Here is a 20639-nt window from a genome sequence, read left to right as displayed (position 1 = left end):
GTACGCACACGCCCCCTCGCCACCACTGAGAAAAAAAAGCCCAGAGTGCGCGTGCCCGCCAGTCCCTCCTAGTGTGGACGAGGAGCGGGACGTTACCGAGATTCCGCTCCAGTTCTTACCGGGAAAAGGAGCCTGAACGCTCCGGACAAAGACCAAATCCGGATCGGACCGGGACCGATCCGACTGCTCCCGGAAACACCCGCTTCTTCTCCTCAGCTGAAACATGAAGCTGCCGGAGGCTGCGGACCAGAGACCTGAGCAGGTAAAGATCCCGAACCATTGCTCAATCCGTCTGAAACCACCGGGAAGTTATCAGGCGACAATAATCAATATTCGATAAGTGATAATGATGAACAGCCAATAATTAAAGTGAATGAGCCACTTTAATTAGATCTGATCAGACTTTTAACAGCTTACATGAGACTGCACAACTTAACTACACAACACCGACACACAACGAAGTGTTTACAGGCGTGGACTTCAGCTAGTCCTGGTTCTGGTTCTGGACTTCGGAGTCTCCAGAAAAACTGGATCTGGACTCCAGGTCTGCATTCTATTAGACCCGGTTTTTAGTCCCGTTCCAGAGTTTTGTTGTCTGAGCACCATCGACCCTGATCAGAGGTCTGATTGGTTGCCTTAGAGCAGTGGTTCTCAAACTTTTTTGACCCGGTCGCCCCAACAAAAATTACATTTCATTTTACAAAACATTAACACTAATAAGAGTGCAGTTGTGCCATCATAACTCATATCTTGAATCAAAAACAAAAGTACAGTAGTCAAATAATGAAATAGTTTTTCATTTGCAATCTGTACAAAAAACAAAAACGAGAACTTTCAATGTCCTGTTTTGCACCGCACATCCTCTCAAAACGGAGTTGCAGGCATGAAACTGCCACTCTCAAGTCATGCTCAATGTTGAGCTGAGATCTGTATTTCGTTTTCAGAGAAGCGACAGTCGGTGTTGTGTGTGTGTGTGTGTGTGTGTGTGTGTGTGTGTGTGTGTGTGTGATGTTGTTGGTTCTTTTGTGGTCCGCGTCACAAATGTGTCCATGTTGCTCACAGCTACCTGTTCCCTTGTTGTCCCGCTGCATTTATCATCCCGACGTCAATCGTTGTTTCTCCTGGTCTCCGAATGCTCTAATTATTTTAGCCATGAATTATTACTTTGTTTCCGTTTAGGTGTTTTTTTGAGAGTGAATTATCTTTATTGTCAATAAAGAAAAGCATTTACAGTTAGATAGGCATGAAATTGAAAATTTCCTCCCGTTTGTCGCGCCCCACACTTTGAGAAGCACTGCCTTAGAGGAAGTGAGTGTGTCGGTATCATCCTCACAGAACCAAAGACAAGACAGAGCCTGGATCAGAACCCCAAGTGTTGTGTGTGTTGTTTACTCACAACACAACCTGATGTAACAGAAACCCCACAAAGACACACATGGAGCCATGAAGCTAATCGACAACAGTTGTTGGAGCCAACAAAGACAACTTGGCCGAATTCCCAGAAACCACCAGTTTAAAGGGACAAGCAGTCCGTCCAGAAGGTCTGTTTGTCGGTCTGACAGTCTGTTTGTCTTTTTCCATCTGAATACTTGCAGGCTATTGGACTCTTTGTCATCATGGTGTCCAAGTGTCCCCGATCATTTCTCTTCGTCCTCGTTCTCGTCTGTCTCATCCAGCCCTCACAGTCTTCTACTTCTGCGGACATAACATCAGAACATCTCCAGGAGGTGACTCTGGCGGCCATCTTGCCTCTCACAAACACACACTATGCATGGGCATGGCCTCGTGTTGGGCCGGCGCTCTACCAGGCGGTGCAGCAGGTGAACTCTGACCGGAGTCTGCTGCCGGGCCTGAAACTCCAGCTGGTTCACGGCAGCTCTGAGAACCGTGACGGTTTCTGCTCAGACTCCATGGCGCCATTAGTTGCTGTCGACCTCAAGTTGTCCCATGACCCCTGGGCCTTCGTTGGGCCCGGGTGTGACTATTCTGCTTCACCTGTCGCCCGCTTCACCAGCCACTGGGAGGTTCCCATGGTGACGGCCGGAGCCCGTGCCATTGGCTTTGAACCATATGCGGCGGTCACCAACACTGGTCCCACTCACAAGAAGCTGGGCGAGTTTGGCGTCAGGATCCAGGAGATGTTCGGCTGGCGGCAGCACGCTATGCTCATTTTCAGCATCAACAAGGACGCCAACGATGACCGGCCATGTTACTTCGCCGTGGAGGGGCTCTATACGCTGCTTGGAAAACACAACATCACCATCCGACACCATGTCATCGAGACCGACAACTTCGACTACAAGTCCATCGCCCAGGACATTCGAGAGAATGGCAGAGGTCAGACAGTCCAACAATTGTTCCTTCACTCTGTCTTTCCCTTCTCTCTACATCCTTCCTTCCCTTCAGTTGGACTCTTCAGCTGACATCACTGTCTTTGACTCGCCTTTCCTATTTCCTTATTTCCTTCCTCCTTTGGTCTGTACCTTTACAGTCCTTTGGAAACGTGAACTTCAGAGTGAAGTTAATTCCTTTTTAATCCATCCTTCCTTCCTTCCTCCATTTTAGTTGTATTTCTGTTTTCCCTCCTACCCTGTTTCCTCTCCTTATTTTGATTTGATTCTTTTGCTTCTCTTCCTTCACTCATTCTCCTTTCCTCCCTTCCTTCCTTTGCCCAGGAGATCAACAATACCAGTGCCCTTTGTCTCTTTCCTTCCTTGTCTCCTTCCCTCCTCTTTAATGGTTAATTATTATTTAGCTTTAACTCCAGTCACTGATCTGCTGTGTGTATGACTCTTTGTTTACCTCATGGGGACATTTTCTAATGCAATAACGTTGGGTTTAAGTTTCAGGTGTGTGTGTGTGTGTGTGTGTGTGTGTGTGTGTGTGTGTAGGACAGACAGACAGACAGACAGAGACCAAGCACACTGCTTATTGAATTATATGGACCTGCTCCTGTGAGATCATCTGTTACCGTTGGCAACGCTTGATGGTGTGTGTCAGTGGGGGAGAACAGAAAACTGAGACCACCTGAGACGTCCTCCTCCTGTTTCTGTCTCTTCTTCAGTGGTGTATCTCTGCTGTCCCTGGGACATCCTGAGGACTCTGATGGTCCAGTTCCTCAAGGAGGGGGAGGACCTGAAGGACTACGTCTTCTTCTTCATTGACCTGTTTGCTGAAGGTTTGGGGGGACATGGTCCCATCAGACCCTGGTACCGGGGAGACCAGGATGACCATGCAGCTCAACTGGCCTTCAGGGTGAGTTTGTCACTTATATCAGCTGACAGATCCTAGTTTTGTTGCTGGTCCTAGTCCTGACCCTCTGTGCCCCTGTCAGAGCCTGAAGGTGCTGTCCTACCTGGAGCCTCAGAATCCGGACTATCGCCAGTTTGTTGAGACTCTAAAGGGCGACGCTCAGAAAATGTTCAATTTCACCATCGAGGACTCTCTGGTACACACTGATCCTGGTCTACCATGAGACTTGACGCTGGTTCCTGGTGTCCTGAGACCCAAGCAAGTTCTTAGGTGGACTAAGGACTACTCCCTTCAGGTTCAGTTGAACCTGTTTAACATAATTGAAAATTGGCATCTGATTTAGTGGGTTAAATCATCATGTTCCCAGATCCACCAGCACCTTGTCTCGTCTAAACCCGATCTATGAACATGAACTGGATCAATCCTGATTTCATGTCTCTCTGTCTCAGTATAACCTGATTGCAGGAGGATTCCATGATGCAGTCCTGCTTTACTCTCAGGCTCTGAATGAGACCCTGAGTGAGCAGACTGGACCGGGAGTGGGACCAGGACCAGGACTAGGACCTGGGGGTGTCCGGAGGCCTCAAGGAGATGTGGTGACCAGGAGGATGTGGAACAGAACATTCCAAGGTGAGGACAGATGTTTGTGATGTTTCTCATGCATCTATTCTGGAAAAGCTTTGGAGCAGTGTGGGAATGTGGAGCTCAGCCTTCAGCCAATCACAGTGTAAGGAATTTCATCCAAAAACCACAAAGACCATTATTGTCTCAGTGGCAGCTACTGTAAGAACCAGACCCACCCACATGTTCTGGTTCTCCTCAGGACCTGGACCTGTTGCTGGTTTACGATGCTGGATTCACCACAGGAAGTTTAGTTGTAAGGCTGTGACATCAACAGTTCATCATGTGATGTCATCAATATGCCCTCTCCTGAGGGTTAATGACCTGAGACAAACATTTTCAGTCTTAATGCTAAGCTGAGCTAGCAGTTATTTTGATGATGTGGGGACAGAGTCTCATGGTGGGTTTTTCTGTCCTGGTTGGTGGTTTTGGTCCCAGACGTCCTGTTAAGTCCCAGCCCAGTCCCAGTCTCAGCAATCCCTATCAGTTTTACGCTAACACACCAACTCCCTGCTGACACAGAGCCGTGAGAAGACTAACAGAGAGGGAGGGGCCGCCCCTCTTTCTCATAGCCCTCCTAGCTCCTGATTAGTCTGTCAGCCTCATTGGTTAATTAATCAGCTGTTTCTGGTCTCGGTCTCAATTCAAAAGTTTCTGGGCTGAATCAGTACAGAAACAGACACATCAAAGATCTGGATTTATCAAATCAAATTTTATTTGTAAAACACTTTTCATGCAGGTGAGCAACACAATGTGCTTCACCTCAAAAAAAAAAAAAAAAAAACGGAGAAGAACACAAAGGGGACAGTTTAGAGTCACCAATGAATCCAAACAGGATGTCTTTGGAGGCCCCAGGGCAGGAACCCAACCAGCTCTGCCCGTCCAGAGTTAGTGATGGTTTTATCCTCAGGTTGTTGTTATGAAGACCAGATCAGGGTCAGACTGAGTCCCAGGACTGGTAAAAGACATGTCCTGTGATCAGGGAGAGACAGGAAGCCTTCACACCAGAATATAAACCCAGTGATCAGTTTTTTAGGAACACCTTGCTACACTGGGTGTGTGTGTCCCCTTGTTTCGTCTTCCCAGGCTCTTTGTCTCTGATTGTCAAACAGCAGCTGAAGTTTGTTCTGATTTAAAACCAAAGAAAAAATAAAAACAGTCATTCATCAGCAGAAAAGAATTTGCTGTCCATCACACATGTTGTTTTAAACTCAAGTTTCTCAGACTATATAATAAATATAACTGGTTGTTTTTTTCGTTGTTAAACTTCCTGAAGACAGACAGGCCAGACAATTCATCATGTGAAAATAAAAACACACAGACTCACACCAAAAGGGACAGATGAGGCAGGACCAACAAAGTGTGTTTTTTATTGGATTGTGATGTTGTTCTGTCCCTCTCTTGACCCCCCCCCACACACATCTCTGACGCACATGCCCAGTGATTAATGACCACGGTGTGTGTGTGTGTTGGATAAGAGTAGTAAATTCAATAGACAGACAGACACACTTCTCTGTGAAAAGTGACAGATAATATTACATCACTGTGGTGATATCAAAGGTTTGATCTCTCTCCTTATCAACCCCCCCATGTACAGGTGTGATGGGGCCTGTGGAGATAGATGAATTTGGGGACAGACAGATTGACTTTGCTATTTGGGACATGATAGATGTGGACTCTGGAGAGTTTCAGGTAAAAACATCTGAATCATGATGTCATCAGCATCGCTGATGTGACAAACACACCTGTAACCACACCCACAACAGTAATGTTGCAGTGACTGCAGTGCATCTGCTGGTTCAGTCCAGGTCTTGGTGTGTGTCAGGGTGTGTGTATTTTCAGGTAGTGTGTGTGTACAACAGTAGTACAAAGCAGCTGGTCATGAGAGATGGGCGGAGCTTCCAGTGGCCAGGTGGATCTCCACCCCCAGACATTCCAGAGTGCGGCTTTAAGAACGACAAGCCCGCCTGTGTCACACGTAAGGACACATACACTTGTACACTTGTACAATTTCACTCAGTGACATCATCCCTCCACAACCTTCACCTGGTCAAAAAGAGTGCTCTGACTTTACAGTGTGTCCTTGGCTAATCTGACACTATCTGTTCTCTGCAGGGACAGTTTCGATGCATCAGATGGTTGCCATAGTGATGTGCTTCATCCTTGTCATCATTGTTACTGTGACTGTCTTCATCTACAGGTGAGACACTTGTAGGTTTGGCTTTTTGCTTGGGAGGACTCTGATTAACACTGAACAGGTCTGGCTGTGTCCGAAACTGCCCCCTAATCACTATATAGTGAGCTTGTCGTTTTGTAGTGGTGTTCAAATGTTTTGTGAGAAAATGTAGTGCACTCAAATTATAGCTGATGGTCACTAAACCGTCACTAACCAAGCAAGATATCCCATGATGCATTGTGCTCGCGGCAAAAATGGTGATTCCAGCAAAGCAAGGAACAGTGAGGAGCATAATGACAGCGATGACACAATTAACAGCGCCAGTAGTGTCCAAAAGCAATTGTTCATTTTGTGAATGAGTTCACTATATAGTCCACAACAATCATCTCCCTGTAGGGAGGAGGGAGGAGGGGGTGGTTTCAGACACATCCTCTGTCTCTCTCTCAGCCACTGCATGCTATGAGTTCCAGTGCGTGTCTGTGTGAGTGCTGAGATGGCAAAGGACAGATTCTTTAAAGCAACTGGACTGAAGACAACTGGACAGTGAAAACTGAGTCATGATGGTTTACAAACTAGTCCTGAGGTTTAAGTCCTGATGTTTCCTGCTCGTTAAACAGAAAGTTGAAGCTGGAGAGCGAACTGGCTGCTCAGCTCTGGAGAGTTTTCTGGGATGATATCCAGATGTGCAACTTGGACAAAGTCCTGCGAAGAACCTGCAGCCGTCTCACCATATCTCTGGTAACAAGAAACTCAAGCTAGATGACCGACCCCGACTTCACATCACAACAAAATCACATGACATGTCTTTGCAGAAAGGATCCAACTATGGCTCTTTAACGACCATGGAGGGAAACTTCCAGATGTACACTAAGACTGGATACTACAAGGTCACACACATTGGATACACAGAGCTGATATACACACCTGACACACACTTGGTTCGTTGTGTGATGTAACCTGTCTTGTGTCCTTGCTGCCTCTGCAGGGAAATTTGGGTGCTATCAAGTTCATCAACAAGAAACGTGTCGAACTGACCAGAAAAGTTCTGTTTGAACTGAAACATGTAAGAAATGGATTGACCAACACACACCTGACACACACGAGACACACACATGAGACACAACTTTGTGCCTCCTTATCCTTCCTCCTGACCCCTGAACCCTGAACCCCTCACTGCCAGCATGAAGGCTGATGGAATTTGAACCAGCAGCTGCTATTCCTGCAGATGCGAGATGTTCAGAACGAGCATCTGACTCGTTTCATCGGCGCCTGCACTGACCCACCAAACATGTGCATCATCACAGAGTATTGCCCCAGGGGCAGCCTGCAGGTAGGACTCCTCACTAACTGTCCACTCTTTATGCCCCTCTGTCCACTCTATATACCCCTCTGTCCACTGTTTATGCCCCTCTGTCCACTGTTTATGCCCCTCTGTCCACTCTTTATACCCCTCTGTCCACTCTTTATACCCCTCTGTTTTACTCTTTATGCCCCTCTGTCCACTGTTTATGCCCCTCTGTCCACTGTTTATGCCCCACTGTCCACTCTTTATACCCCTCTGTCCACTTTTTATACCCCTCTGTCCACTCTTTATGCCCCTCTGTCCACTCTTTATGCCCCTCTGTCGCCTCTTTATACCCCTCTGTCCACTCTTTATGCCCCTCTGTCCACTCTTTATGCCCCTCTGTTTTACTCTTTATGCCCCTCTGTCCCCTCTTTATACCCCTCTGTCCACTCTTTATACCCCTCTGTTTTACTCTTTATGCCCCTCTGTCCACTTTTTATACCCCTCTGTCCACTCTTTATGCCCCTCTGTCCACTCTTTATGCCCCTCTGTCGCCTCTTTATACCCCTCTGTCCACTCTTTATGCCCCTCTGTCCACTCTTTATGCCCCTCTGTTTTACTCTTTATGCCCCTCTGTCCCCTCTTTATACCCCTCTGTCCACTCTTTATACCACCTGTCTATCAGCTTATTAACTGTGATCTCTGTTCATCAGCAGCTCCATGTTTTTCCAGCATTCCTCTATATCACTTCTCTGTTTTCTGTTAACACAGTAACATAACAACCTCCCAGTATAGTAACCTACCAACCTCCCAGCAGCAGTTGTTTTCAGTAACTGTGAGTTCAGTCGGTACACTTCGCAACACAAAAGTATAGTTAACAAAACACACAAACTGTGACCCAGGGGTCACCAACTCTGGGCCTGGAGGGCCACTGTCCTGCATGTTTTAGATGTTTCCTGCTCCAACATACCTGATTTAAATGAGTGGCTCCTGATCAGACCTCAGCAGAGCTTGATGACAAGCTGATCATTTGAATCAGGTGTGTTGGAGCAGGGTGACATCTAAAACATGCAGGACAGTGGCCCTCCAGGCCCAGAGTTGGTGACCCCTGCTGTAATCCAAACACGCACACACACAGTTACAACACTGTCAGTCCTTGTTAAGTTGAAGAGTGAAAAAAGGACTCTGGGAAACTGTCTGATGATGTCTTAGCCAAGGACCCGTAGACCTGGACTTGGCGTCTGGGCTTAGGGCCAGGTTAATGCCACAGTTGGGTCCAGATAAGGCTGTACGTCACTTATGGTCCTCACAGTTATAGAAAGATGAACATTTGTGTGTATGTGTTCCAGGACCTGATGGAGAATGAAGACATCACTCTGGATTGGATGTTCAGATATTCTCTCATCACTGACATTGTCAAGGTAACGGCCTGTAGTATGGGCCTGTAATATTGTATTAGAATTTTCTGTCAACATTTTCTATTTTCAATTAGGTTTTCAAAAATAAGCAATATCTTTAAAAATAAAAACCATCATTCACATTAAAATGTCCATATTTTATACTGACGTCCATGTCTCTTTTGTCCAGGGCATGGCATTCCTCCACAACAGCGTCATCGTCTCCCATGGTAACCTGAAGTCGTCCAACTGTGTGGTCGACAGTCGCTTTGTCCTTAAAATCACTGACTTTGGTCTGGAGAGTCTCCGAACTCCTAGCAGCCCTGAGGACACACACGCCTACTATGCACGTATGAAAACGTCGCACTAGCACTTTGTGTGTGACATCATCAGTGTGGGTCCACCGTGTCCTCTAATTTGCCCCCACCCTCCACCCCAGGTAAACTGTGGACGGCTCCAGAATTGCTAAGGGCAGAGTGTCCTCCTCCCCAGGGAACTCAGAGAGGAGACGTCTACAGCTTTGGGATCATCCTGCAGGAAGTGGCTCTGCTCAGAGGAGTCTTCTACCTGGACTCGGTGACCATGTCCCCCAAAGGTCAGAGTTCAGACAAGGCCATTATCATAATCAGTGAAGGAGTGGGCTTGAAGGGCGTTGGGGGTTGATTTCAGGTATGTGTTTGTTATGTATGTCTGTGTGTCCAGACCAGAACCAGAACCAGGACTCAGATCACTGTGTGCCTGTGTTCTATGCCTTCTCTGAAATTTTGGCTCAGTCTGAGTCATTCCACTTGTAAGTGGACCATCTGCAGTGATCCACCTGAGAACCAGGTTCCCCAACATGATGTTTTCGTCAGGTGGAAGATAAGAGCCAGACCCATCTGGTTCTAATGATGATTTCATGCCCCCCTCCCTGCAGAGATCATCCAGGCGGTGTGTCAGGGGGCCTCTCCCGTACTCCGTCCCTCCCTCTGCTTTCAGACTCACAGTGAAGACTTGGGAGTCCTGATGCAAAGATGCTGGTCCCAGGACCCTGGAGACAGGCCAGATTTCAGCACCATTAAAATCCTGCTGAGGAAACAAAACAAGTACAACACAACACACACACAATAGACTTATATTTGACACTGATAAATCTGATCTGTATTTATAGTTAAAAACTGTCCCGGTCTGTCCCCTATCTGTCCTGTTCTCTGTCTGTGCACCTTCAGAGGTTATGGATCGAACATCTTAGACAATCTGCTGTCCCGGATGGAACAATACGCCAACAACCTGGAGGAGCTGGTGGAGGAAAGAACTCAGGCTTATAATGAGGAGAAGAAGAAGGCTGAGAATCTGCTTTACCAGATCCTACCTCAGTGAGTACAACTACAGTGCGACTACAGTTCTACTATTCAGGTTGCTGATGTCATGTTCCCTCTGTGTTTCAGTTCTGTGGCTGAGCAGTTGAAACGTGGTGAGATGGTTCAGGCTGAAGCTTTTGACTCTGTCACTATTTACTTCAGTGATATTGTGGGATTCACTGCCCTGTCAGCTGAGAGCACGCCGCTGCAGGTCAGTAGAACTCAGGCTAACATACAAGTCCAGGTGGAGGTGATACTGAGTCGAAGCCCACCAATTTGTTGTGTTGGTTTCCAACCGGTTGTGTTGTTGTGTTTCTGACTGAGACCAGTTTTTTGGTTGTCTTGTTGCTGTGACCTCAGTGATGTTGTTTCCCCCCCCAGGTGGTGACCTTGCTGAATGACCTCTACACCTGCTTTGACGCCATCATCGACAACTTTGACGTTTACAAGGTAACGAGTTAGCCCCTCTCATCTGTCTATCCACTCATTGAGTTGTCTGCTCCCACTTCAGTATGACAGTAACTCATGTGGTTACTGTGCCATTAGCTCACAGACACACACTGTGTTTGTGCACTCCAGGTGGAGACCATCGGAGACGCCTACATGGTTGTGTCCGGTCTGCCGGGCAGGAATGGGAAACTCCACGGACGGGAGGTGGCCCGGATGTCCCTCACACTGCTGGATGCTGTCAAAACCTTCAGGACTCGACACAGGCCCAATATGCAGCTCCGCCTCCGTATCGGCATACACAGCGGTTAGTTTGTGTATGCATGCATCTCTGTGTGTGCCTGTGATGATTCCACTCAATCACTGTTGTGTGTTCAGGCCCAGTGTGTGCAGGTGTGGTTGGGCTGAAGATGCCAAGGTACTGTCTGTTTGGAGACACAGTCAACACAGCGTCACGCATGGAGTCCACTGGAGAGGGTAACACACACACACATACACACACACGCACACTAATGCACACAGCTGAATGACATCCTGCTGTCCCTCCAGCTTTGAAGATTCATGTGTCGGAGGCAACTCGTCAGTTTCTTTTGGAGTTTAGCTGTTTTCAACTGCAGCTCAGAGGCGAGATTGAGGTCAAAGGGAAGGGACGCATGCGGACATACTGGCTACTGGGAGAAGACAGAGGACTGACTGAGGACAACTGACTGAAGAGAAGAAAATTCTGGACTTGAACTTGTGAAACAATAGAGGAATTGATAAACAAAATATATTATCAATGTTATTACTATTATTATACCATCAGCAGCACCGCTTCCAGATGTTTAGTCATTTAAAGGGACAGATTGAAAAAAAATAAATAAAAATAAAACGCTCTATGTATGATATGTTAATAAACTGTGTGTTGTTTTTTTTTTTTGTTTTTTTTTTTTATCTCTGTCTTTATTGGTAAGACTTCCTAGTAAAGGATAAATGGCCCCAGTCCCAGACCAGGAGGAGGTCTATGTGAGTCCACTTCACACTGTTGATGTTGAGCAGATTTGTACTTTAACTGCACACAGCGTACTAACATTAATTGGCTTTAGACCAAATAAAAGTCAATAAAAGACTTTTCCTGCTTCGGTGATAAAGTTCTCTCAAACTTATTGATAACGCTGTGTTTGGTAGACCTCCCCTCACTCTCCGTAGGCCGGGAATGGCTCCGGATCTGTGCAGTCATTGGTTCACAGTCACATCAGTTAGAGACTCCGGTGAAGCTATTGGTCATCTGAACCCTGGCCCCGCCCCCGTGTGTCGGTGCGGATGTCCGTTATGTTTCTGATGGACGGAGTCAGAGCGGGACCGACAGTCACCGTCCACCCGACACAACTTTAAAACCGACATTCACCGATTCTACCAGGTCACACAGGCTGTCCCTGACGGCAGCACCGTTCCCCCGGTACCGACTCCGACACCCGGGACCCGCCTGGACCGGCACTCAGAGTCTTCTTAGATCCGCGGGGCCAGGCGAGGCGCGGCGGGAGGAGATGGAGCCCGCACCGGCGAAGGCGAAGCCGCAGGGCCGGCTACTCGTTTCCACCCCGCTGGACGCCAAAGACGAACTGGAGGAGGTAGGCTGACCCGGGCTAACAGCTCCGCGAACGGGTCTGAGCCGGGAGAATCCCCGCGGGAGCCAATGTACCGGGGACGGCCAGTTAGAGGAGAGTTTAGGGTAAAACAAAGACATGGAACCATTTTATCAGCCGGGCTAAGCTAGTTAGCACAGCTAGCAGGTGGCTAGCAGCGTTAGCATAGCTTTGCCGCAAAGGATTGTGTGTAAACACGCCGTGTCATCTCTGTCCCCCGGCGGGAGACAGGTGAGTTGTCTCAGGTGTTCCTAAGCCCCCAAACACGTCACGGTAGGGATTTGAAGCTAGTCGGTTAGCCTAGCATGCTAACCCCACGTAAACATATGGAGGAGAAGTGACAGGGGCGCATGCGCCGTTGTTATGTTTCACATGTCAAACCAGCGAAGTGCAGATAGTCGGTATTAACGTGTCTGCTGTGTGCCTGTGACAGAGGCTGGAGCGGTGTGTTGGGATCATCCAGTCGCTGACCAATGGGCTGTCAGAGAGAGAAGCCAACGACGCGCTCACGGCCAACGTAAGAAGTAGAAAATCCTGATGTCACCAAAATATAACGATTAAACAGTTAATTAGAGGCTTTATAGCTGCAGTGTGTGTAGTATTTCTTCTGGTGTGTAGTTGTGTTTCACTTGTGCTATCTTTGGGAGGTAGAGATGGTCATTTTGTTTTCCATCTGTTGTTGTAGCCCAAAGAAACTTGATCTCCATGACAACCACCAGTCCCACAGTGACCTCATTCATTACAGTTATATTGCTTTGGGGTCTGTCATCTGTCACCTTGTTATGGTGTGATCTGTGACACTTTACCTGTCCCTCAGGTGTGCAAAGGTCAGCAGCAGCATGAGGAGGTGTGTCTGGGTCTGTTCACTCTGGTCCTCACAGAGCCAACACAGGCCCAAAGGGTGAGATGCTGCAACATTATTGTTATTGTTTGCCATCCCTCTGACCTCCTTCTGACATCACTGGGTGGGGGCGGGGCAGTGTTACAGAGACCTGACGCTGGTCAACAGAGATGGGATGAATGTAGTCCTGGTGAAGATCAACCAGATCCTGATGGAGAAGTTCCTCAAATTGCAGGATGTCCCCAGAACTCAGGTACACTAACTTCAGCTGCACACTCAGGTACACCCAGGTACACAGTTCACACTAACCAATCAAAGCTTTAGTTCTGGTGATGCCTGTCAGATGCAAGCTTTGATCAGGTGTGCTCACCTGTATGACTCTGGTTGCAGCTGGTGTGGCTGGTCAGAGAGCTGGTGAAGAGTGGGGTGATGGGAGCTGACGGTGTCGTCATGACTTTGCTGAAGCAGATCGCAGGTCAGAGTCTTAGCCAATTCCAGTCTGAGCTGGATTTTCAGCAGGAAGCTGTGACTCAGTGACCTTTTCTGTGTCCTGCAGGAGGTGACATCTCCACCAAGAACCTGTGGTTAGCTGAGAGCGTCCTGGACATACTGCTGGAGCAGAAGTATGTCTGTTTGTCCACAGCCTGGCCAGACTTCACTGTCACACACAGAATTGTTCCTCCAGACAGTACACTTTGTGATGACACAGCTTTTTTCTTCACAATAAAAGCTTCTGTGAAGCAGTTGGTGGGCTTTTATTTTGAAAATATTGGGTCTTTAATGTGAAGAAGCTGAATATTTTCTCTCTGTAGGGAGTGGGTGTTGAAGAGCGGAATGCTGATTGCAATGTCAGTTTACACCTACCTCCGCCTGATCGTGGACCATGGAACTCCAAACCTGCTGCAGCTCCGTCAAAAGGAGGTGGACTTCTGCATCAGTATGCTGAGAGAGAAGGTGAGGAGGGAGGGATGGAAGGAAGTGTGCTGTGTTGTCAGCAAGCGGTTTCCTTCATGGCCTTTTCTCTGTTTTTGTAGTTCATGGAATGTCTCATCATCGGCAGAGATCTGGTCCGTCTGCTACAGAATGTGGCTCGGATTCCAGAGATGGAGCTACTGTGGAGAGACCTGCTGCACAACCCTCAAGTCCTCAGTCCTCAGTTCACTGGTAACAACACTATCCACAATCCTCAGCTCATTGGTGTGACAGTGTGAAAGAAGTGCTTGCTTGTGTTACAGCTATCCTTGTGTGTGTTATAGGTGTCCTCCAACTGCTGACGGCTCGAACATCCAGGAAGTTCCTGGCCTGTCGACTGACACCAGATATGGAGACCAAACTGCTGTTCATGACCTCACGGGTAAAGGGCTAGGCTAGACCAGATCCCAGACTAGATCAATTCCCAATCCCATACAAATGCTTTGTCTGCAAATCCAAAGATTGCAGCAGTAATCCTGCACACAGATATGTCATCAGGTCCAGTCAGAGAACCAGCTGTCTCTCTAGCACTCGTTGCTTTGTCTTCACTTCCTTCAGGTTCGCTTTGGTCAGCAGAAACGGTACCAGGATTGGTTTCAGAGACAGTACCTGTCCACCGCAGAGAGCCAATCACTGCGATGTGACCTGATCCGCTACATCTGTGGAGTGGTTCATCCGTCCAATGAGGTGTTGAGCTCTGACATCCTACCTCGCTGGGCTATCATTGGCTGGTTGCTCACCACCTGCACAGTAAGGGATGGGGGCCTCAGACATGGAGGTTATGGTCCTTTAAAAACCAATGACTGATTAAATTGTATTTCCAGTCAAACGTGGCCGCCTCCAACGCCAAGCTGGCACTCTTCTATGATTGGCTTTTCTTCAATCCAGAGAAAGACAGCATCATGAACATAGGTGACACACACACACACACACACACACACACAAAATTGTCTTTCTAGACAGGAGGACCCTGGTTGAGCTCATACGTGCTCAGTTTAATCAGAAAACTAGGTCTGAGCCTTCAGTCTTCAGATCTGCACCATTCAAACATGTCCTCGCTATGGAGTCTGTCCCCATAAACACATTTGTACAGAACCATACAAATGCTAGCTGTCAAAGTGAAGACATGACAATGAAATTTATATAATAATCAACTTTATTTGTGACGCACTTTTATGAACAAACAACAAAAAAAAAGCAGCTGAGTAAAACAGTACGGAATTAGCAAATGAGCCCCGAAAATCTTTCTCTATTTATGTAAGGCATTTGCAGAATGTTTTATTCTGTTTGCAGTTGGCCTTCACTGTGGAGGTCATCCTCCTGCATCTGTTTTGATGCCATCCATTCAGTGGGCAGCTCCTGGGTCAGCCCCCAGGCATTGATCACGGAGAGATCCAGCACATTGTAGAACACTGCAACGGTGTACAAGCATGAAATGAATAGCGTGAAAATCATTGTATTATCTATGCTGGCGCTTATAGGTATAAATGGTTATTTTATAAATCTGGCTTTATGTTGAAAATTTTTAACAATTTAGGGTACTACCTAACACTTTTAGTAAATGGCAAAGACTAGGGGGCTTCAATATTTCATGAAAAAAAAAACAACATACAATTAAAAGACGGCCATGGGCAAATTTTAACCGTAGGTGGTTCTCGTGTTAAACTGTTGTTGGATCAGTTGTAATGTTTTTGTGTTGTTGTGGGTCAGAACCAGCCATCTTGGTGATGCATCACTCCATGAAGCCTCATCCTGCCATCACTGCAACACTGCTGGACTTCATGTGCAGGGTAACACACGCTGACACACACAGGGACAGAAGCACAGTTTTTGTTTGTTTTTGTTTTGTTTTGTTTTTTTTTTCCCAACTCGTCTGCTCTCCTTGTTTCCTTGTCTCATCAGATCATTCCACACTTCTTCCCGCCGTTGGAGTCTCAGGTCCGTCAGGGTGTCTTCAATTCGCTCACCTTCATCATGGAGAAGAGAGTTCTGGCGTAAGGCTCTGACACTGCAGGACATACTGATCATTGATAAGCGATTATTGATGACTGATGATTGGTTTCTGTTTCTCAGTCACCTTGCTCCACTCTTTGATAATCCAAAGTTGGACCGGGAGCTTCGATCGATGCTAAGAGAAAGATTCCCTGAGTTCTGCAGCTCCCCATCCCCTCCCACTGAAGGTAACACACACAAACACACACACACACACACACACACACACACACACACACACACACAAACACAGCTATAATAACACACACTAACCCTGCAGTGAAAATGGAGGAGGCTGTTTCGCTGGATATGGACAACCATGTGTTGGACAAGGATGAGGGTTGCTATGACAACACAGAGGCTGCCTTCAGTGATGATGAGGAGGAAGTCAACAACAAAGGTGATGATGGGATTGTGGAGAGTTATGGACAGACCAGTTTTAATCAGAACTGTCCACTTGCTGCAGGTGAACTCACCTTCACTTGTGCATTCATTGTCTGTCAACCAATCACTGAGCAGGAAAGAAACGGGAGTTCAGGTTCCACCCAATCAAAGAGGCTGTGATGGAGGAACCTGCTGACATCACACCCTGGCTCGACCAATTAGATGACACCATGAAGGAAAAGGTGCTGCAGCTGCAGAAAACCAGGTGAGACACTGCAGTCCTCCCTTAGGTCCTCAGATCACCTTGGTTTTATTAATTATTTATTGTGATGTTTCATTGATTAATAATCTATAATAAATGTTCTGTCCTCAGTGACACAGAGACTCAGTGTGAGGTGATGCAGGAAATCGTAGATCTGATCCTGGAGGTAAAGTTCAACATGTTCTCCTGTATTCTCCTGCGTCCTCTTGTGTTCTGTGTTCTCCTCTGTTTTCTGTAGTCCTTCTGATGTTGCCTTGTGTTACAGGAGGACTTTGACACAGAACAGATGTCGGCTTTGGCTTCCTGTCTGTCTGAACTCTTCAAAGATCATTTCAGAGGAGACGTTCTCCCAGAGGAGATCACTGAGGAGTAAGACTTTCTACCTGTCTGTCTGTCTCTCTGACTGTCTGTCTGTCTCTCTGACCAGCAGTCTGTCTCCCTCAGGTCCCTGGAGGAGTCGGTGTGTAAACCTGTCTGTCTGATCTTCAGGAACTTGGTCACCATGCAGGAAGACAACAGTGGGTTCTCTGTTCTTCTGGACATGTTGGCAGAACTTTACCAGAAACAGCCCAAGATCGGGTACCACCTGCTGTACTACCTCAAAGCCAGGTGAATAATGGTTTCAGCAGTGATGTTAGACAGACTCCTCCGTTCTCAGTCTGATGGGACGTCTTCAGTCACTAAAGTGCCTTTAACATTGATGTTACAGTAAAGCAGCAAACGGGAAGATGATGTTGTACGAGTCATTTGCTCAGGCGACGGCGCTTGGCGACCTGCACACTTGCTTGATGATGGACATGAAGGCCTGTCAGGAGGACGACGTCAGACTGCTTTGCTACCTCACACCCTCCATTTATTCTGAGGTAGAGACAGAGTCACAGAGGGACAGAGTTAGAGACAAGAGACAGACACATATAGACCCCTCTGATCTTGTCCTATCCAGTTTCCAGATGAGACCTTAAGAAGCGGTGAACTACTCAACATGATTGTTGCTGTTATCGACTCCACGCAGGTAATGGCATAATTATGACATTGTCATGGCATCAACAGTGACTCATCACCATGTAGTGATAACATTCCTCTGTGTCCCTCAGCTGCAGGAGCTGATGTGTCATGTGATGATGGGGACACTGGTGATGTTCAGGAAGGACTCTGTGCTGAACATTTTGAGTGAGGATACACTGAGATGCAGAGACAGTCTCTGTCCTGGAAGACCAGAAGCTCACTCTTCTTCTGCTCTTTATTTACAGTTCAGTCTCTGGACTGGGAGACCTTTGAGCAGTACAGCACCTGGCAGCTGTTCCTGGCCCACAGCATCCCCTTAGAAACCATCATCCCCATCCTGCAGCACCTGAAGTACAAAGGTGAGCCAAACCTGCTCCTGGAGCAGGACCCTAACAGACCCCAAACAATCTGGAGCAATCCCACTTCCTATGTTCTGACTCATTTCCTGTTTTGTTTTTCAGAACATCCAGAGGCCTTGTCCTGTCTGCTGCTACAGCTGCGCCGAGAGAAGTATGACTTGTGTTCAGGTGTCCCTTCGTCTCTGTGTCCCTCCTGTCTCTGTGTCCGGGTTTCCCTCATGTTGTTTCTATGTCCAGGCCCAGTGAGGAGATGGTGAAGATGGTCCTGAGTCGTCCTTGTCATCCAGAGGACCAGTTCACCACCAGCGTCCTGAGACATTGGGCCGTCAAACATGACGACACCCTCGGAGAGCATGTCAAAGCACAGCTGATCAAGAACAACAACCAGCCCCGCAAGAGACAGAGGTGAGACGGGGGGCAGACAAGTAGACACGGACAGAGACAGACAGGTGCTGACTGATCCTGGTCTCTTCCAGTCTCCGTAGTTCCAGCAGTAAACTGGCCCAGTTGACTCTGGAGCAGATTCTGGAGCACATGGACAATTTGAGGCTGAGCCTGAGCAACAGCAAGAACAACTGTGAGCCCTGATATCAATATTGATTATTGGTTGCTGGTTATAGATTATTTATTGGTTATTGGTAACTGATTACTGGTTAGCGGTGATGTCGGGGCTGAAAGCTGATTGGCTGTCTGTCCCAGTCTTCACTCAGACCCCGATCCTCCAGGCGCTGCAGCATGTCCAGGCGAGCTGTGATGAGGCTCACAAGATGAGGTAAACATTGTCACATCCTCTTAATTGCTGACATCACCACAGTTACTGATGACATCACTTCCTTCTTTAGGTTCAGTGACCTGTTTGCTCTGGCAGAGGAATATGAGGACTCTCAGTCAAAACCTCCCAAGTCTCGTCGTAAAGCTCCCGCCTCCTCGCCACGCTCAAGAAAAGGAGTGGCTCCGCCCACCAACAACGAGGAGGAGAGCGCGTCCAGCAGTGCCTCGGTACGAATGACACACAAGTCTCTGGTCAATTGGTCCTCTTTGATGTGGATTGACCAAGATCAGGGTCACCCTCAGGACCAGTTCCAGGTTCTCAGTCCACATTTCTGCCTCAACTTTGAATTTTACAGATCCAGCTTACAAATTACTTTGCATTCGAAGCCTAGTCAGGTCCAAGTCTAGTCCAGACCCCTCCACCTCCTGAAATGGTTTTGTAGAGTCCCAGGTCCTGGTCTGAGCCCACTCCACTGCCAGCTGACCAAATTCTAAACCTGATCTTGGTCCTCTAACTGGTGTTCTTCCTGTTTCAGGAGGAGGAGGACTCCAAACCCAAAGCTCCAAAGAGGAAGAGGAAAGGCTCGTCAGCTGTTGGCTCTGACAGTGACTGATCCTCTGATCAATCATACACCAGTTGACACAGAGACGGCTAACGGGTTGCTCTGAAGACCGGATGAGGCCACACCCCCTCCAGATGAGACACGCACTGACTGCCACTGGGGAAGGGGGAGGCCTCAAAGATACCACAGACTTTAAATGTGGCAGACTGACATTCACATGATGAGACTGACGCTTTTTCCACGCCGATGGACTGACTGGGTCAAAGGTCTTATGTGGCTTAACTCCCAAGATGCACTGGGAGGAGACCACAGTCTCTGGGAATAAAACTGTTTTTAATACCGGGACATAATGATGACGGTGATGACGAGTGCAGTTTGTGGGGTTTTTTTCTCCAAGGGGGTGTCAAACTCTTAATGTGGAGGATCTGCTGTTTTTAGCAGCTTCTTCCTGTTTGTCTCGCTGCAGTAAAAGCTCTTTGTCATGAATTGTTCATAAAATCTTTTTTTGCTTTGTTTTTTTGGGGGGAGGCGTTCTGTTCTGAACTTTTAGTGAAACAGAAATAAAAGAGCAAATCTACAGATTTACAGAAACAGGTACTTCCTGTGTGTTCTGTCAGGTGAGTGAGACGGGGTCTCAGACCAGGTCCGGTCCATTATAGTGTAACGTGAACATGTTAGCCAATCAGCGAAAAGCCACACGAGGTCACACAGAGCTTTATCTCTGATTGGATCCACCTGCTGTGGGGTTTAAACGGGTCCTGGTCAGACTGGTTAAGATCTCTCTTGTCTGCAGATATCATGCCTGGCGTTAGATCATCTCTGCGGAATCTGCTTTTGACTCCGTAGAAGATGCGGCCCGTTCGAGCTCTGGGTCAGCAGATGGTGAAGGACCCGAAGAGACCCAGATCCCGGACGGCCGAGACGTGCTGACATGACCGCAGGCAGGTGGACTGGGTCAGTCCAGCAGGTCCGGTCTGGTCAAGATTTTAATCCAATGTTCAAATAAAGGCGTGTCTCAAATTTGGTGTCTAATCAATGACGACTCATGACGTAACCGGATCAAATTGGTTCTTGTCTATTTTGTTTATTTTAATTATCACAATGAAGGCACACAGACAACATTTAACTGTGAGATTCAGTAAAAATGCAGACATGAAACTGAGGATTTATTCTGCAGATCCAGACCAGTCCGAGTTCAGATGAGGTCTTGACTGCTGGACCACATTCCAGAGTCAGGAATAAAGCGCTGGTCGGACACAAACCGGAAGTGACGTATAAGCCAGCTGACCCCCGGTGGATCTGAACAAACTGGATCTAAACGATGATCTCGGTCCATTGAACTTAAGC

General features: G+C 47.6%; 2 protein-coding genes across 4 annotated transcripts; both read left to right on the top strand.

Moving 5' to 3' along the window:
* Nucleotides 1-85: 85 nt before the first annotated feature.
* Nucleotides 86-11388, top strand: npr1a (natriuretic peptide receptor 1a). Of its 2 annotated transcripts, XM_029513424.1 has the most exons (22): nucleotides 86-262; nucleotides 1596-2337; nucleotides 3065-3255; nucleotides 3335-3448; nucleotides 3702-3882; nucleotides 5471-5565; nucleotides 5716-5851; nucleotides 5989-6073; nucleotides 6667-6787; nucleotides 6862-6936; nucleotides 7035-7112; nucleotides 7275-7379; nucleotides 8684-8755; nucleotides 8922-9081; nucleotides 9171-9326; nucleotides 9648-9816; nucleotides 9940-10086; nucleotides 10159-10282; nucleotides 10453-10521; nucleotides 10651-10825; nucleotides 10897-10995; nucleotides 11068-11388. In XM_029513424.1, the coding sequence occupies exons 1-22, from the start codon at nucleotides 224-226 to the stop codon at nucleotides 11223-11225; spliced, it is 3291 nt and encodes a 1096-aa protein (XP_029369284.1). In that variant the 5' UTR covers nucleotides 86-223; the 3' UTR covers nucleotides 11226-11388. The 2 variants fall into 2 exon arrangements, with proteins under 2 accessions (XP_029369284.1, XP_029369285.1); XM_029513425.1 differs by lacking the exon at nucleotides 7275-7379.
* A 443-nt stretch (nucleotides 11389-11831) lies between these two features.
* ints3 (integrator complex subunit 3) lies at nucleotides 11832-20231 on the top strand. Of its 2 annotated transcripts, none has more exons than XM_029513428.1 (29): nucleotides 11832-12128; nucleotides 12577-12660; nucleotides 12961-13044; nucleotides 13124-13237; nucleotides 13375-13459; nucleotides 13541-13607; nucleotides 13797-13938; nucleotides 14019-14148; nucleotides 14241-14338; nucleotides 14515-14706; nucleotides 14781-14868; nucleotides 15667-15746; nucleotides 15859-15950; nucleotides 16030-16136; nucleotides 16229-16348; nucleotides 16468-16597; nucleotides 16706-16760; nucleotides 16860-16963; nucleotides 17084-17203; nucleotides 17304-17457; nucleotides 17538-17606; nucleotides 17689-17764; nucleotides 17845-17958; nucleotides 18061-18109; nucleotides 18196-18363; nucleotides 18435-18535; nucleotides 18658-18730; nucleotides 18801-18957; nucleotides 19266-20231. In XM_029513428.1, the coding sequence occupies exons 1-29, from the start codon at nucleotides 12045-12047 to the stop codon at nucleotides 19341-19343; spliced, it is 3015 nt and encodes a 1004-aa protein (XP_029369288.1). In that variant the 5' UTR covers nucleotides 11832-12044; the 3' UTR covers nucleotides 19344-20231. The 2 variants fall into 2 exon arrangements, with proteins under 2 accessions (XP_029369288.1, XP_029369287.1); XM_029513427.1 differs by having other exon boundaries at nucleotides 17039-17203.
* The last annotated feature ends 408 nt before the right edge of the window (nucleotides 20232-20639 follow it).

The sequence above is a fragment of the Echeneis naucrates genome, chromosome 11, assembly GCF_900963305.1.
Source record: "Echeneis naucrates chromosome 11, fEcheNa1.1, whole genome shotgun sequence".
In the NCBI taxonomy this organism is placed as follows: Eukaryota; Metazoa; Chordata; class Actinopteri; order Carangiformes; family Echeneidae; genus Echeneis; species Echeneis naucrates.
Note: the sequence above shows the minus strand (reverse complement) of the source record. Positions and strands in the feature narration are given on the sequence as shown.

Coding starts and splice junctions, on each gene's coding strand:
- npr1a (XM_029513424.1), top strand. CDS start 224: ATGAAGCTGCCGGAGGCTGCGGACCAGAGACCTGAGCAG. Junction 6,788..6,861: donor GCCGTCTCACCATATCTCTG/GTAACAAGAAAC, acceptor ATGTCTTTGCAG/AAAGGATCCAACTATGGCTC. Junction 9,082..9,170: donor CACACACGCCTACTATGCAC/GTATGAAAACGT, acceptor CCTCCACCCCAG/GTAAACTGTGGACGGCTCCA.
- ints3 (XM_029513427.1), top strand. CDS start 12,045: ATGGAGCCCGCACCGGCGAAGGCGAAGCCGCAGGGCCGGCTACTCGTT. Junction 12,129..12,576: donor CCAAAGACGAACTGGAGGAG/GTAGGCTGACCC, acceptor TGCCTGTGACAG/AGGCTGGAGCGGTGTGTTGG. Junction 17,607..17,688: donor CTGTTATCGACTCCACGCAG/GTAATGGCATAA, acceptor TGTGTCCCTCAG/CTGCAGGAGCTGATGTGTCA.